General features: G+C 47.7%; 1 protein-coding gene across 1 annotated transcript in view; it reads left to right on the forward strand.

Annotated features, from left to right (window-relative positions):
- LOC118944840 (receptor-type tyrosine-protein phosphatase mu-like) overlaps positions 1–17,500 on the forward strand; it is a 543,829-nt gene that overhangs the window by 499,782 nt on the left and 26,547 nt on the right. The window contains exons 28-29 of the mRNA XM_036966400.1: positions 555–709; positions 3,734–3,869. Coding sequence (XP_036822295.1) covers positions 555–709; positions 3,734–3,869 — 291 coding nt within the window. The remainder of the gene's footprint in view (positions 1–554; positions 710–3,733; positions 3,870–17,500) is intronic.

Below are 17,500 nucleotides of genomic sequence, written 5' to 3' on the forward strand. Positions count from 1 at the left end.
ATACACACACACACACACACACACACACACACACACACACACACACACACACACACACACACACACACACACACACACACACACACTCACACACACACATACACATAAACACTCTCACGCACACACACACACACACACACACACACACACACACACACACACACACACACACACACAGACTGTGAATAATGTGAGACTGCTACTAGGTACAGTAATTACATTACTACAATTCTGTTCTCACATCCACTCTACCGTTACTATGTAGAATACAGCTGTGTATTGGACGTGCATTTGATGTGCTAGTGTGGAGTGGGGATGATGTTGTTTGAATACTTCTCTCTGTGGTATCCTGTTGAACACATAGGACGAGAGGGAGGCGGGCCATGTTAACAGAAGATCCAATAGAGAGAGCTGGGTGAAGATATTGATGCTAATCAAACACGTGCTGCAGGGGTGCCCCCAGCGCCAGTTCTCTAAGGGGCAAACAGAAGTTGATTGAAGTCCAGGGTAAATCTGTGTGTATTTGACTGTATGTTTTTCCCTTCCTCCTCCAGAGAGGAGCCCATGAGATCCGGGAGATCCGTCAGTTCCACTTCACAGGGTGGCCCGACCACGGGGTGCCCTACCACGCTACTGGCCTCCTGGGCTTTGTACGTAGAGTGAAGGCCAAGACACTCACCATTGCTGGACCCATGGTCATCCACTGCAGGTGGGAATGTCTGGAGGGACTCTTGTCTCCTCTCTGCCTCCTCTCTGTCTCCTCTCTGTCTCCTCTCTGTCTCCTCTCTGTCTTCTCTCGCTCTCCTCTCTGTCTCCTCTCTGTCTCCTCTCTGTCTCCTCTCTGTCTCCTCTCTGCCTCCTTTCTGCCTCCTCTCTGTCGTATCTCTGTCTCCTCTCTGTCTTATCTCTCTCTCCTCTCTGTCTCCTCTCTGTCTCCTCTCTGTCTCCTCGCTGTCGTATCTCTGTCTCCTCTCTGTCTCCTCGCTGTCGTATCTCTGTCTTCTCTCTGTCTCCTCTGTCTTCTGTCTTCTCTCTGTCTCCTCTCTGACTCCTCTGTCTCCTCTCTGTCTCCTCTCTGTCTTCTCTCTGTCTCCTCTCTGTCTCTTCTCTGTTGTATCTCTGTCTCCTCTCTGTCTCCTCTCTGTCGTATCTCTGTCTTCTCTCTGTCTCCTCTGTCTTCTGTCTTCTCTCTGTCTCCTCTCTGGCTCCTCTGTCTCCTCTCTGTCTCCTCTCTGTCTGTTCTCTGTCGTATCTCTGTCTCCTCTCTGTCAGATCTCTGTCTCCTCTCTGTCTCCTCTCTGTCTCTTCTCTGTTGTATCTCTGTCTCCACTTTTTCTCCTCTCTGTCTCCTCTCTGTCGTATCTCTGTCTCTTCTCTGTTGTATCTCTGTCTCCTCTCTGTCTCCTCTCTGTCGTATCTCTGTCTCCTCTCTGTCTCCTCTGTCTTCTGTCTTCTCTCTGTCTCCTCTCTGGCTCCTCTGTCTCCTCTCTGTCTCCTCTCTGTCTCCTCTCTGTCTCCTCGCTGTCGTATCTCTGTCTCCTCTCTGTCTCCTCGCTGTCGTATCTCTGTCTCCTCTCTGTCTCCTCTCTGTCTCCTCTCTGTCTTCTCTCTGTCTCCTCTCTGTCTCTTCTCTGTTGTATCTCTGTCTCCTCTCTGTCTCCTCTCTGTCGTATCTCTGTCTTCTCTCTGTCTCCTCTGTCTTCTGTCTTCTCTCTGTCTCCTCTCTGGCTTCTCTGTCTCCTCTCTGTCTGTTCTCTGTCGTATCTCTGTCTCCTCTCTGTCAGATCTCTGTCTCCTCTCTGTCTCCTCTCTGTCTCTTCTCTGTTGTATCTCTGTCTCCACTTTTTCTCCTCTCTGTCTCCTCTCTGTCGTATATCTGTCTCCTCTCTGTCACCTCTCTGTCTCCTCTCTGTCTCCTCTCTGTCTCCTCGCTGTCGTATCTCTGTCTCCTCTCTGTCTCCTCTCTGTCTCCTCTCTGTCTTCTCTCTGTCTCCTCTCTGTCTCTTCTCTGTTGTATCTCTGTCTCCTCTCTGTCGTATCTCTGTCTTCTCTCTGTCTCCTCTGTCTTCTGTCTTCTCTCTGTCTCCTCTCTGGCTCCTCTGTCTCCTCTCTGTCTCCTCTCTGTCTGTTCTCTGTCGTATCTCTGTCTCCTCTCTGTCAGATCTCTGTCTCCTCTCTGTCTCTTCTCTGTTGTATCTCTGTCTCCACTTTTTCTCCTCTCTGTCTCCTCTCTGTCGTATCTCTGTCTCCTCTCTGTCTCCTCTCTGTCTCCTCGCTGTCGTATCTCTGTCTCCTCTCTGTCTCCTCTCTGTCTCCTCTATGTCTCCTCTCTGTCTTCTCTCTGTCTCCTCTCTGTCTCCTCTCTGTCGTATCTCTGTCTTCTCTCTGTCTCCTCTGTCTTCTGTCTTCTCTCTGTCTCCTCTCTGGCTCCTCTGTCTCCTTTCTGTCTGTTCTCTGTCGTATCTCTGTCTCCTCTCTGTCAGATCTCTGTCTCCTCTCTGTCTCCTCTCTGTCTCTTCTCTGTTGTATCTCTGTCTCCACTTTTTCTCCTCTCTGTCTCCTCTCTGTCGTATCTCTGTCTCCTCTCTGTCTCCTTTCTGTCTTATCTCTGTCGTATCTCTGTCTCCTCTCTGTCTCCTCTCTGTCTCCACTCTTTCTCCTCTCTTTCTCCTCTCTGTCTCCACTCTGTCTCCTCTCTGGCTCCTCTGTCTCCTCTCTGTCTCCTCTCTGTCTGTTCTCTGTCGTATCTCTGTCTCCTCTCTGTCTCCTCTCTGTCGTATCTCTGTCTCCTCTCTGTCTCCTCTCGTCTCCACTCTGTCTCCTCTCTGTCTCCTCTCTGTCTTATCTCTGTCTCCTCTCTGTCATATCTCTGTCTCCTCTCTGTCTCCTCTCTGTCTCCTCTCTGTCGTATCTCTGTCTCCTCTCTGTCTCCTTTCTGTCTTATCTCTGTCGTATCTCTGTCTCCTCTCTGTCTCCTCTCTGTCTCCACTCTTTCTCCTCTCTTTCTCCTCTCTGTCTCCACTCTGTCTCCTCTCTGGCTCCTCTGTCTCCTCTCTGTCTCCTCTCTGTCTGTTCTCTGTCGTATCTCTGTCTCCTCTCTGTCTCTTCTCTGTCGTATCTCTGTCTCCTCTCTGTCTCCACTCTGTCTCCACTCTGTCTCCTCTCTGGCTCCTCTCTGTCTCCTCTCTGTCTCATCTCTGTCTTATCTCTGTCTCCTCTCTGTCTCCACTCTTTCTCCTCTCTGTCTCCTCTCTGGCTCCTCTCTGGCTCCTCTCTGTCTCCTCTCTGTCTCCTCTCTGTCTCCTCTCTGTCACCACTCTTTCTCCTCTCTGTCTCCTCTCTGTCTCCTCTCTGTCTCCTCTCTGTCGTATCTCTGTCGTATCTCTGTCTTTGTCTCTCAATGCTCCTTCTCTGGGCCCAATCCTAACTGGATTTTAACTTCCATATATAACCATGCATCGATGTCAATGAGATTTTACCTCAAGACAGGCATCTTTCTCTCTCTCTCTCTCTCTCTCTCTCTCTTCCTCCCTCCTACTGTCTTCCCTCTCTCCCTCTTTGTCTCTCGCCCTCCCTCCCTCTCTCTCTCCTACCTCATTTCCCCTGCTCTCTCACTTTCTCTCTCTCCCACTCTCTCTCGCTTACCCTCACCCACTCTCTCCATCCCTCCTACTCCACCCTTTCTCTCTCTCTCTCCCTCCCTTTCTCTCTCTCTTTCTCTCTCCCTTTCTAGTGCGGGGGCGGGCCGAACAGGCTGTTTCATAGTGATCGACATCATGCTGGACATGGCAGAGAGAGAGGGCGTGGTGGACATCTATAACTGTGTCAGAGAGCTGCGCTCCAGGAGAGTCAACATGGTGCAGACTGAGGTACAGTACAGACAGACAGACAGACAGACAGAGGTAAAGTACTGACAGAGGAACAGTACTGACAGAGATAAAGTACTGATAGTGATACAGTACTGACAGTGATACAGTACTGACAGTGATACAGTACTGACAGTGATACAGTACTGACAGAGGAACAGTACTGACAGTGATACAGTCCTGACAGAGGAACAGTACTGACAGTGATACAGTCCTGACAGAGGAACAGTACTGACAGTGATACAGTCCTGACAGAGGAACAGTACTGACAGTGATACAGTCCTGACAGAGGAACAGTACTGACAGTGATACAGTACTGACAGAGGAACAGTACTGACAGTGATACAGTACTGACAGTGATACAGTACTGACAGTGATACAGTACTGACAGAGGAACAGTACTGACAGTGATACAGTCCTGACAGAGGAACAGTACTGACAGTGATACAGTACTGACAGAGGAACAGTACTGACAGTGATACAGTACTGACAGTGATACAGTACTGACAGAGGAACAGTACTGACAGTGATACAGTACTGACAGAGGAACAGTATTGCTGTAGGACACACCATGTGCTACATAATCATCCTAATAATGGATTTCTATAGTGGTGTCTCAGGTGTTTTCACAATGTTCAATGTAGCCTCTCAGGACTTCTTAGGTAGGTGTACGATTATCAATGTCAAGAGGCCCAGTGTGTTATGGCACCTGTGATAACTAAGTCACTGGTTCAATCCCCAGCCCAGCTACAACAGGAATGGGGGACACTCCTCCACTACCTACATGGGGTTCAGAAGGATACAAATTCATCAAAACATCAACACTGATTTTACACCAAAAAAACTAAAAATGTCGCATTACAATGAGGCTACAGCTCTCAATAACAAATACTATCTCCTGTTCTCCTTAAAGACACTGAGAAGGAGGGTATAACAAGCTCACTCTAATCCAGATCACTCAACCACATAACCCCACACCATCCACCCCCCCCTCCAGCCTTCCACCCACACACCCACCCAGCCAGCCAAGTAGACAGCCTTGGCTTCAGGCTTGATGTAAACCAGTTGTGAAGTGGCATTTTTTGAGATGAGCTGTCACTTTTGTTCCTTTCCCTTTACACTCTTAAGGTCAATGACACGACACGCGATGATGTCATCGGTTAAAGGAACAGCAGGGTTCTATTGGTGTTTAGAACCTTGTTAGTTAGCCTGAGTGTTCTATTCTGACCTCTTGACCTTTACGGTTCCGTAGACATTGGGGGGGGGGGGGGGGGGGGGCATGGTGACTAAACATCACTAATGAGACAGGCATTTTAACTTTACCTGAAAATCAGTTGCACTAAAATGTCAACAACAACAACAAAAAACAATTTGTTTATTGCACACATGAATTTCCACAAACACACCTGGGCCCGGTTTCCCAAAAGCACCTGGGCCCGGTTTCCCAAAAGCACCTGGGCCCGGTTTCCCAAAAGCATCTGGGCCCGGTTTCCCAAAAGCATAATTAGAAAACTTTGTAGGAACATTGATAAATCCACGAGCTGTTTCCCAAAAACAATAGTTGTTAACGTTGCACTTGTACTTCAGTTGGTAGAGCATGGCACTTGTAGAGCCAGGGTTGTGGGTTCGACTCCCACGGGGGGGGACCAGAAAATGTACGCGCTCACTACTGTAAGTCGCGCTGGATAAAAGCCTCTGCTAAACGACTAACGTGTAAAATGCTTGCATTCTAACGCCTGCCTCAGACCACTCTAGAACAGCTAAGTGTGACGTAAGATGCTTTTTTGCCCTCCCGCGTCACTTTATACATACAAGATCTCTGCTAAACATAGAACCAATGCCTTTGCAAATGTTACAAACAAGAGAAGCATAAAAATACACTTAACAACCACTCTGGGATATGTGGGACGCTCGACAACAGCCAGATATTGCATGGCACCAAATTCAAAACAACAGAAATCCCATAATTAAAATTCCTCAAACATACATATACGTATTTTACACCATTTTAAAGATATACATCTTGTAAATCCAGCCACAGTGTCCGATTTCAAATAGGCTTTATGGCGAAAGCACACCAAACGATTATGTTAGGTCAGCGCCTAGTCACAAAAAAACATATAGCCATTTTCCAGCCAAGGAGAGGGCTCAAAAAAAATCAGAAATAGCGATTAAATTAATCACTAACCTTTGATGATCTTCATCAGATAGCACTCACAGGACTTCATGTTACACAATAAATGCGATAAAGTTAAAAACCTTATTTGAAATTGGTGTGTTATGATCAGAAATGCATTGTCTCAAACAAACATCCGGTGAAAGTGCGGAGAGCCACATCAAATACAGAAATACTCATCATAAACATTGATAAAAGATACAAGTGTTATGCATGGAAATATAGATAAACCTCTCCTTAATGCAAGTGCTGTGTCAGATTTTTTAAAAGCTTTACGGCGAAAGCACACCTTGCGATTGTTAGGTCTGTGCCAAGTCACAGCAAAACATTCAGCCATTTTCCAAAGAAGGAGAGGTGTCAGAAAAGTCAGAAATAGCGTTATAAATATTCACTTACCTTTGATGATCTTCATCAGAATGCACTGCCAGGAATCCCAGTTCCACAATAAATGTTTGATTTGTTCCATAAAGTCCATAATTTATGTTCAAATACCTCCTTTTCGTTTGCGCGTTTAGCCCAGTAATCCAAATGCATAATGCGCGATCACTTGTTCAGACGAAATGTCAAAAAAAGTTATATTACAGTTCATAGAAACATGTCAAACGATGTATAGAATCAAGCTTTAGGATGTTTTTATCATAAATCTTCAATAATCTTCCAACCGGAGAATTCCTTTGTGTTTAGAAATGCAATGGAACGCAGCTACCTCTCACTGATCAGCGATCAGTTCATGGCACTCTGCCAGACCTCTGGCTCAAACAGCTCTCATTCTCTCCTCTTTCACAGTAGAAGCCTAAAACAAGGTTCTAAAGAATGTTGACATCTAGTGGAAGCCTTAGGAAGTGCAATATGACCCCATAGACACTGTATATTCGATAGGTATGTGACTTGAAAAACTACAAACCTCAGATTTCCCACTTCCTGCTTGGATTTTCTCTCAGGTTTTTTGCCTGCCATATGAGTTCTGTTATACTCACAGACATCATTCAAACAGTTTTAGAAACTTCAGAGTGTTTTCTATCCAAATCTACTACTTATATAGCAGCCAGTTTACTCTGGGCACCTTATTATCCAAGCTACTCAATACTGCCCCCCAGTCCCAAAGAAGTTAAAATGATGAAAACTGAGATGACTGCAATAAAAATATAAATAGCTATAGGCCTATTTCAATCATATTGAAATACATTTTCATGTTCTATCAATGCAGCTCTATTTTGTCTCTATGACTTAGACTGACCAGCTGGCTATGAAAGCTATGATTCCTTATTGATGTCACTTTTTAAATCCCCTTTCAATCAGTGTTGGCGAAGGATTTTTATGCCTTGAGACATGGATTGTGTACGTGTGCCATTCAGAGGGTGAATGGGCAAGACAAAATATTTAAGTGCCTCTGGTAGTTGGCACACCAGTTTGAGTTTGTCAAAAAAAACTGCAACGCTGCTGGGTTTTTTTCCACGCTCAACAGTTTCCCGTGAAGAATGGTCCACCACCCAAAGGACAACCAGGAAAGGTGGCACACAAGGGTGGGAAGCATTGAGGTCAACATGCCTGTGGAACGCTTTCGACACCTTGTAGAGTCCATGTCCGGATGAATTGTGGATGTTCTGAGTGCAACTCAATATTTCACTAAAGTTTCTAATGTTTTGTGCGCTCAGTGTATTTCATGATGTGTAACCTAACATGTTCTTATTTATTTAACAAGTCAGTTAAGAACAAATTCTCATTTACAATGACGGCCTACCGGGAAACAATGGGTTAACTGCCTTGTTCAGGGGCAGAACGTCAGATTATATATATATTTTCTTGTCAGCTCAGGGATTCGATCCAGAAACCTTTCAGTTACTGACTCAACGCTCTAACTACTAGGCCGCGCATGTGATCAATGATTTGCCAAATCTGTGATTTAGTGCATTATTATAGGGCATAAGCATCAGATTAAGCCACCTCATTATTTGCAGCCGTGATTGGTAATATCTCTCTAGGAGCTGATCCATCAATATTGGGAAATAATTCCAATGTTAAGGAAAGATTTGATTGGAGAAAGCTATCCATTGTCAGTTTGGTGAAATAATTGTAATGTTAAAGGTCAGATTTGAATGGAGAAAGCTGATCTGAGAGCTCCCTTTCTTTCCATCCTATCAGTATCAAAACTACGCCTCAACGACAAACTTAGTGAACCTTGTCTCAGTGTGGTGTTCTGGGAAAACACACGATACATCTTCGGGTGTTGAAGGAAAGAGGCATCGTTAAAGAAACAACAGTCTAAGTTTCCATCGCTATCGGGAAACTGGACCCAGAACAGCAAATCTGAAAGGTAACGGGTGGCCTCAGGGTTAGAAACCGTGCCAAAGAACTAAAACACCTGCGAGGGATAAACAAACACACCACACACCCGAATCCCCCCTCCACACACACACACACACACACGCGCGCGCGCGCGCACGCACACACACACACACACACACACACACACACACACACACACACACACACACACACACACACACACACACACACACACACACACACACAAACAAACAAACAAACAAACTCACACACACACACACACACACGAACTCACACTCACACACACACACACACACACACACACACACTCACACTCTGTGAAGGTCAGTGAACTGTTTGTCATTCAGTCATTTGTTCTCCAGTTGCTGAAGTCCCGATCGGCACGTCGTCGTCTCTGAAACATTTGCCCGTTAAATCCAATGACGCCTGTTATTTAAAAGGAATTAGGGTGAAATGATGCATTCAGCTCCACTATGGATGACTCCCTGTTGAGTCCTTCAGTAGCAAACCTAACGCAACGCAACACAACGCTACACAGCGCCAGCCTGGCATAAAGCTGGCAGCAGCCATGAGCTCTCCCTGGATGATGTCATCCACCCTCATCATTGAGCTAAACCTGCTCGTTTACAAGCAAGTAAAAATATTTTATTATTCTCTTATTGTCTAACTTCTGCCAGCCCAGCTTCAGCAGCTGTGAAAAGAGACTGGGTGTTCTCTCTCTTTCTCTCTCTCTCTCTCTCTCTCTCTCTCTTCCTCTCTCTCTCTTCCCCTCTCTCTCTCTCTCATGACACACGCCAACCCTATCATCCAAGACACCCTGGACCCACTACAATTCGCATTCCGTCCCAACAGATCCACAGACGACGCAATCTCAATTGCACTTCAGACTGTCCTCTCCCACCTGACCAAGAGAGGAAATAACTATGTGAGAATGCTGTTCATTGACTACAGCTTAGCATTCTACACCATAGTCCCCTCCAAGCTCATCACCAAGCTATGGACTCTGGGACTGAACCCCTCCTTCTGCCGACACCAGGTGGTAAGGGTAAGCAACAACACATCTGCCACGCTGATCCACAACACGGGGGCCCTCAGGGGTGTGTCCTCAGTCCCCTCCTGTACTCCCTGTTCATCCACGAATGCGTTGCCACCCAGGCACGACTCCAACACCATCACGACTCCAACACCATCATTAAATTTTGCTGACGATACGACTGTGGTATGCCTAATCACCAACGATGATGAGGGAGGAGGTCAGTGACCTGGCAGTGTGGTGCCAGGACAACAACCTCTCCCTCAATGTCAGCAAGATAAAGGAGCTGATTGTGGACCACAGGAAACGGAGGGGCTGAGCATGCCCCCATCCACATTTACGGGGCTGTAGTGGAGTACTCAGTACTATGTTGAAGCACCTTTGGCGCTCTGGAGCAGGTTTTCATCAAGGTTCTCTCTGTACTTTGCTCCGTTCATCTTTCCTTCGATCCTGACTAGTCTCCCAGTCCCTGCCACTGAAAAACATCCCCACAGCATGATGCTGTCACCACCATGCTCACCGTAGAGATGGTGCCAAGTTTCCTCCAGACGTGACACTTGGCATTCAGGCCAAAGAGTTCAATCTTGGTTTCATCAGACCAGAGAATCTTGTTTCTCATAGTCTGAGAGTCCTTTAGGTGCCTTTTGGCAAACTCTAAGCAAAATGTCTTGTGCCTTTTACTGAGGAGTGGATTCCGTCTGGCCATTTTACCATAAAGGCCTGATTGGTGGAGTGCTGCAGAGATGGTTGTCCTTCTGGAAGGTTCTCCCTGCTCCACAGAGGAACTCTGGAGCTCTGTCATAGTGACCATCTGGTTTTTGGTCACTTCCCTGACCAAGGCCCTTTTCCCCTGATTGGTCAGTTTGGCCAGGTGGCCAGCTTGGTGGTTCTAAACGTATTCCATTTAAGAATGGTGGAGGCCACTGTGTTTTTGGGGACCTTCAATGCTGCAGAAATGTTTTGATACCCTTCCCCAGATCTGTGCCTCGACACAATCCTGTCTCAGAGCTCTACGGACAATTCCTTCGACCTCATGGCTTGTTTTTTGCTCTGACATGCACTGTAAACTGTGGGACCTTATATAGACAGGTGTGTGCCTTTCCAAATCATGTCCAGTCAATTGAATTTACCACAGGAGGACTCCAATAAAGTTGTAGAATCATCCCAAGGACGATCAATGGAAACAGGATGCAGCTCAGCTCAATTTCAAGTCTCATAGCAAATGGTCTGAATACTTATGTAAATAAGGTATTTCAGTTAATTTTTTTTATAAATTTGCTAAAAAATCTAAAAAACAGTTTTCGCTTTGTCATTATGGGGTATTGTGTGTATATTTTTGAGGGGAAAAAAATATTCAATCAATTTTAGAATAAGGCTGTAATGTCCTCTCAGACAAAACCCACAAACATTCACATACACTAAATATGCACACACAACACACATACACATACATACATACACAAATATACAGTGCCTTGCGAAAGTATTCGGCCCCCTTGAACTTTGCGACCTTTTGCCACATTTCAGGCTTCAAACATAAAGATATAAAACTGTATTTTTTTTGTGAAGAATCAACAACAAGTGGGACACAATCATGAAGTGGAACGACATTTATTGGATATTTCAAACTTTTTTAACAAATCAAAAACTGAAAAATTGGGATTGCAAAATTATTCAGCCCCTTTACTTTCAGTGCAGCAAACTTTCTCCAGAAGTTCAGTGAAGATCTCTGAATGATCCAATGTTGACCTAAATGACTAATGATGATAAATACAATCCACCTGTGTGTAATCAAGTCTCCGTATAAATGCACCTGCACTGTGATAGTCTCAGAGTGTCAGGTGCGTGAATGAGGACCCAAAAGCGAATTAACAAACAGAGTTTCTTTAATGATGAACACACGTGGGCTCAGATGGACAGGTAGATTCCGACAGGACAGGACAAGGTTGCAGCAAACACGATGATAGTCTGGTTCAGGCATGAGACACACAAACAAGAATCCAACAAAGACAGGAGCAGAAACAGAGAGAGATATAGGGACCTAATCAGAGGGAAAAAGGGAACAGGTGGGAAAAGGGGTGAATGAGGTAGTCAGAGAAGACAAGGAACAGCTGGGGGAAAGAGGGACAGAAACGGTAACCTAGTACGACCAGCAGAGGGAGACAGGGTGAAAGGAAAGGACAGAAAGACACAACATGACAATACATGACAGTACCCCCCCACTCACCGAGCGCCTCCTGGCGCACTCGAGGAGGAAACCTGGCGGCAACGGAGGAAGTCCTCGATCAGCGCACGGTCCAGCACGTCCCGAGAGGGAACCCAACTCCTCTCCTCAGGACCGTACCCCTCCCAATCTACGAGGTACTGGTGACCACGGCCCCGAGGACGCATGTCCAAAATCCTACGGACCCTGTAGATGGGTGCGCCCTCGACAAGGATGGGGGGGGGGGGGGAAGACGAGCGGGGGCGCGAAGAACGGGCTTGATACAGGAGACATGGAAGACCGGGTGGACGCGACAAAGGTATCGCGGAAGAAGAAGTCGAACTGCGACAGGATTAATGACCCGAGAAATACGGAACGGACCAATGAACCGCGGGGTCAACTTGCGAGAAGCCGTCTTAAGGGGAAGGTTCTGAGTGGAGAGCCAAACTCTCTGACCGCGACAATATCTAGGACTCTTAGTTCTACGCTTATTAGCAGCCCTCACAGTCTGCGTCCTATAACGGCAAAGTGCAGACCTGACCCTCTTCCAGGTGCGCTCGCAACGTTGGACAAAAGCCTGAGCGGAGGGGACGCTGGACTCGGCGAACTGAGATGAGAACAGCGGAGGCTGGTACCCGAGGCTACTCTGAAAAGGAGATAGCCCGGTCGCAGACGAAGGAAGCGAGTTGTGGGCGTATTCTGCCCAGGGGAGCTGTTCTGACCAAGACGCAGGGTTGCGAAAAGAAAGACTGCGTAAGATGCGACCAATAGTCTGATTGGCCCGTTCTGCTTGACCGTTAGACTGGGGGTGAAAGCCGGAAGAGAGACTGACGGAAGCCCCAATCAAACGGCAAAACTCCCTCCAAAATTGAGACGTGAATTGCGGACCTCTGTCCGAAACGACGTCTGACGGAAGGCCATGAATTCTGAAAACATTCTCGATGATGATTTGTGCCGTCTCTTTAGCAGAAGGAAGCTTAGCAAGGGGAATGAAATGAGCCGCCTTAGAGAACCTATCGACAACCGTAAGAATAACAGTCTTCCCCGCTGACGAAGGCAGTCCGGTGACAAAATCTAAGGCGATGTGAGACCACGGTCGAGAGGGAATGGGAAGCGGCCTGAGACGGCCGGCAGGAGGGGAGTTACCGGACTTAGTCTGCGCGCAGACCGAACAAGCAGCCACGAAACGACGCGTGTCATGCTCCCGGGTGGGCCACCAAAAACGCTGGCGAATGGAAGCAAGCGTACCCCGAACGCCAGGGTGGCCGGCTAACTTGGCAGAGTGAGCCCACTGAAGAACGGCCAGACGAGTAGGAACGGGAACGAAAAGAAGGTTCCTAGGACAAGCGCGCGGCGACGGAGTGTGAGTGAGCGCTTGCTTTACCTGCCTCTCAATTCCCCAGACAGTCAACCCGACAACACGCCCCTCAGGGAGAATCCCCTCGGGGTCAGTGGAGGCTACTGAAGAACTGAAGAGACGAGATAAAGCATCAGGCTTGGTGTTCTTAGAGCCCGGACGATAAGAAATCACGAACTCGAAACGAGCGAAAAACAGCGCCCAACGCGCCTGACGCGCATTAAGTCGTTTGGCAGAACGGATGTACTCAAGGTTCCTATGGTCAGTCCAAACGACAAAAGGAACGGTCGCCCCCTCCAACCACTGTCGCCATTCGCCTAGGGCTAACCGGATGGCGAGCAGTTCGCGGTTTCCCACATCATAGTTACGTTCCGACGGCGACAGGCGATGAGAAAAATACGCGCATGGGTGGACCTTGTCGTCAGAGAGGGAGCGCTGAGAAAGAATGGCTCCCACGCCCACCTCTGACGCGTCAACCTCGACAACGAACTGTCTAGAGACGTCAGGTGTAACAAGGATAGGAGCGGATGTAAAACGATTCTTGAGGAGATCAAAAGCTCCCTGGGTGGAAACGGACCACTTAAAGCACGTCTTGACAGAAGTAAGGGCTGTGAGAGGAGCTGCCACCTGACCGAAATTACGGATGAAACGACGATAGAAGTTCGCGAAGCCGAGAAAGCGCTGCAGCTCGACGCGTGACTTAGGGGCGGGCCAATCAATGACAGCTTGGACCTTAGCGGGATCCATCTTAATGCCTTCAGCGGAAATAACAGAACCGAGAAATGTGACGGAGGAGGCATGAAAAGTGCACTTCTCAGCCTTCACAAAAAGACAATTCTCTAAAAGGCGCTGGAGGACACGTCGAACGTGCTGAACATGAATCTGGAGTGACGGTGAAAAAATCAGGATATCGTCAAGGTAAACGAAAACAAAGATGTTCAGCATGTCTCTCAGGACATCATTGACTAATGCCTGAAAGACAGCTGGAGCGTTAGCGAGGCCGAAAGGAAGAACCCGGTATTCAAAGTGCCCTAACGGAGTGTTAAACGCCGTCTTCCACTCGTCCCCCTCCCTGATGCGCACGAGATGGTAAGCGTTACGAAGGTCCAACTTAGTGAAAAACCTGGCTCCCTGCAGGATCTCGAAGGCTGAAGACATAAGAGGAAGCGGATAACGATTCTTCACTGTTATGTCATTCAGCCCTCGATAATCTATGCAGGGGCGCAGAGACCCGTCCTTCTTCTTGACAAAAAAAAACCCCGCTCCGGCGGGAGAGGAGGAGGGGACTATGGTACCGGCGTCAAGAGCTACAGACAAATAATCCTCGAGAGCCTTACGTTCGGGAGCCGACAGAGAGTATAGTCTACCCCGGGGGGGAGTGGTTCCCGGAAGGAGATCAATACTACAATCATACGACCGGTGTGGAGGAAGAGAGGTGGCCCTGGACCGACTGAACACCGTGCGCAGATCGTGATATTCCTCCGGCACCCCTGTCAAATCACCAGGCTCCTCCTGTGAAGAAGAGACAGAGGAAACAGGAGGGATAGCAGACATTAAACATTTCACATGACAAGAGACGTTCCAGGAGAGGATAGAATTACTAGACCAATTAATGGAAGGATTATGACAAACTAGCCAGGGATGGCCCAAAACAACAGGTGTAAAAGGTGAACGAAAAATTTAAAAAGAAATGGTTTCGCTATGATTACCCGAAACAGTGAGGGTTAAAGGTAGCGTCTCACGCTGAATCCTGGGGAGAGGACTACCATCCAGGGCGAACAAGGCCGTGGACTCCCTTAACTGTCTGAGAGGAATGTCATGTTCCCGAGCCCAGGTCTCGTCCATAAAACAGCCCTCCGCCCCAGAGTCTATTAAGGCACTGCAGGAAGCTGACGAACCGGTCCAGCGTAGATGGACCGACAAGGTAGTGCAGGATCTTGAAGGAGAGACAGGAGTAGTAGCGCTCACCAGTAGCCCTCCGCTTACTGATGAGCTCTGGCTTTTACTGGACATGAAGTGACAAAATGACCAGCAGAACCGCAATAGAGACAGAGGCGGTTGGTGATTCTCCGTTCCCTCTCCTTAGTCGAGATGCGGATACCTCCCAGCTGCATAGGCTCAGCTCCCGAGCCAGCAGAGGAAGATGGTAGTGATGCGGAGAGGGGGGCAACGGAGAACGCGAGCTCCTTTCCACGAGCTCGGTGACGAAGATCAACCCGTCGCTCAATGCGAATAGCGAGTTCAATCAAGGAATCCACGCTGGAAGGAACCTCCCGGGAGAGAATCTCATCCTTTACCTCTGCGCGGAGACCCTCCAGAAGACGAGCGAGCAAAGCCGGCTCGTTCCAGCCACTGGAGGCAGCAAGAGTGCGAAACTCAATAGAGTAGTCTGTTATGGATCGATTGCCTTGACATAGGGAAGACAGGGCCCTGGAAGCCTCCTCCCCAAAAACAGATCGATCAAAAACCCGTATCATCTCCTCCTTAAAGTCCTGATACTGGTTAGTACACTCAGCCCTTGCCTCCCAGATTGCCGTGCCCCACTCACGAGCCCGTCCAGTAAGGAGAGATATGACGTAGGCGACACGAGCAGTGCTCCTGGCGTAAGTGTTGGGCTGGAGAGAAAACACAATATCACACTGGGTGAGGAACGAGCGGCATTCAGTGGGCTCCCCAGAGTAACACGGCGGGTTATTGATTCTGGGCTCCGGAGATTCGAAAGCCCTGGAAGTGGCCGGTGGATCGAGGCGGAGATGGTGAACCTGTTCTGTGAGGTTGGAGACTTGGGTGGCCAGGGTCTCAACGGCATGTCGAGCAGCAGACAATTCCTGCTCGTGTCTGCCTAGCATCGCTCCCTGGATCTCGACGGCTGAGTGGAGAGGATCCGAAGTCGCTGGGTCCATTCTTGGTCGGATTCTTCTGTCAGGTGCGTGAATGAGGACCCAAAAGCGAATTAACAAACAGAGTTTCTTTAATGATGAACACACGTGGGCTCAGATGGACAGGTAGATTCCGACAGGACAGGACAAGGTTGCAGCAAACACGATGATAGTCTGGTTCAGGCATGAGACACACAAACAAGAATCCGACAAAGACAGGAGCAGAAACAGAGAGAGATATAGGGACCTAATCAGAGGGAAAAAGGGAACAGGTGGGAAAAGGGGTGAATGAGGTAGTCAGAGAAGACAAGGAACAGCTGGGGGAAAGAGGGACAGAAACGGTAACCTAGTACGACCAGCAGAGGGAGACAGGGTGAAAGGAAAGGACAGAAAGACACAACATGACAATACATGACACAGAGGTCCGTTAAAAGCGCAGAGAGCATCATGAAGAACAAGGAACACACCAGGCAGGTCCGAGATACTGTTGTGAAGAAGTTTAAAGCCGGATTTGGATACAAAAAGATTTCCCAAGCTTTAAACATCCCAAGGAGCACTGTGCAAGCGATAATATTGAAATGGAAGGAGTATCAGACCACTGCAAATCTACCAAGACCTGGCCGTCCCTCTAAACTTTCAGCTCATACAAGGAGAAGACTGATCAGAGATGCAGCCAAGAGGCCCATGATCACTCTGGATGAACTGCAGAGATCTACAGCTGAGGTGGGAGACTCTGTCCATAGGACAACAATCAGTCGTATATTGCACAAATCTGGCCTTTATGGAAGAGTGGCAAGAAGAAAGCCATTTCTTAAAGATATCCATAAAAAGTGTCGTTTAAAGTTTGCCACAAGCCACCTGGGAGACACACCAAACATGTGGAAGAAGGTGCTCTGGTCAGATGAAACCAAAATTGAACTTTTTGGCAACAATGCAAAACGTTATGTTTGGCGTTAAAGCAACACAGCTGAACACACCATGCCCACTGTCAAACATGGTGGTGGCAGCATCATGGTTTGGGCCTGCTTTTCTTCAACAGGGACAGGGAAGATGGTTAAAATTGATGGGAAGATGGGTGGAGCCAAATACAGGACCATTCTGGAAGAAAACCTGATGGAGTCTTCAAAAGACCTGAGACTGGGACGGAGATTTGTCTTCCAAAAAGACAATGATCCAAAACATGAAGCAAAATCTACATACCCCATAGAGACATACCCCAAGCGACTTACAGCTGTAATCGCAGCAAAAGGTGGCGCTACAAAGTATTAACTTAAGGGGGCTGAATAATTTTGCACGCCCAATTTTTCAGTTTTTGATTTGTTAAAAAAGTTTGAAATATCCAATAAATGTCATTCCACTTCATGATTGTGTCCCACTTGTTGTTGATTCTTCACAAAAAAATACAGTTTTATATCTTTATGTTTGAAGCCTGAAATGTGGCAAAAGGTCGCAAAGTTCAAGGGGGCCGAATACTTTCGCAAGGCACTGTACATAACACACTTTTTTACTCTCCCTGTATATAGTTCCACATTGATCTGGTGCTCCTTGTATATAGCTCCACATTGATCTGGTACTGATACTCCCTGTATATAGCTCCACATTGATCTGGTACTGGTACACCCTGTATATAGCTCCACATTGATCTGGTACTGGTACACCCTGTATATAGCTCCACATTG

This window comes from Oncorhynchus mykiss, chromosome 28 (genome assembly GCF_013265735.2).
Source record: "Oncorhynchus mykiss isolate Arlee chromosome 28, USDA_OmykA_1.1, whole genome shotgun sequence".
In the NCBI taxonomy this organism is placed as follows: domain Eukaryota; kingdom Metazoa; phylum Chordata; class Actinopteri; order Salmoniformes; family Salmonidae; genus Oncorhynchus; species Oncorhynchus mykiss.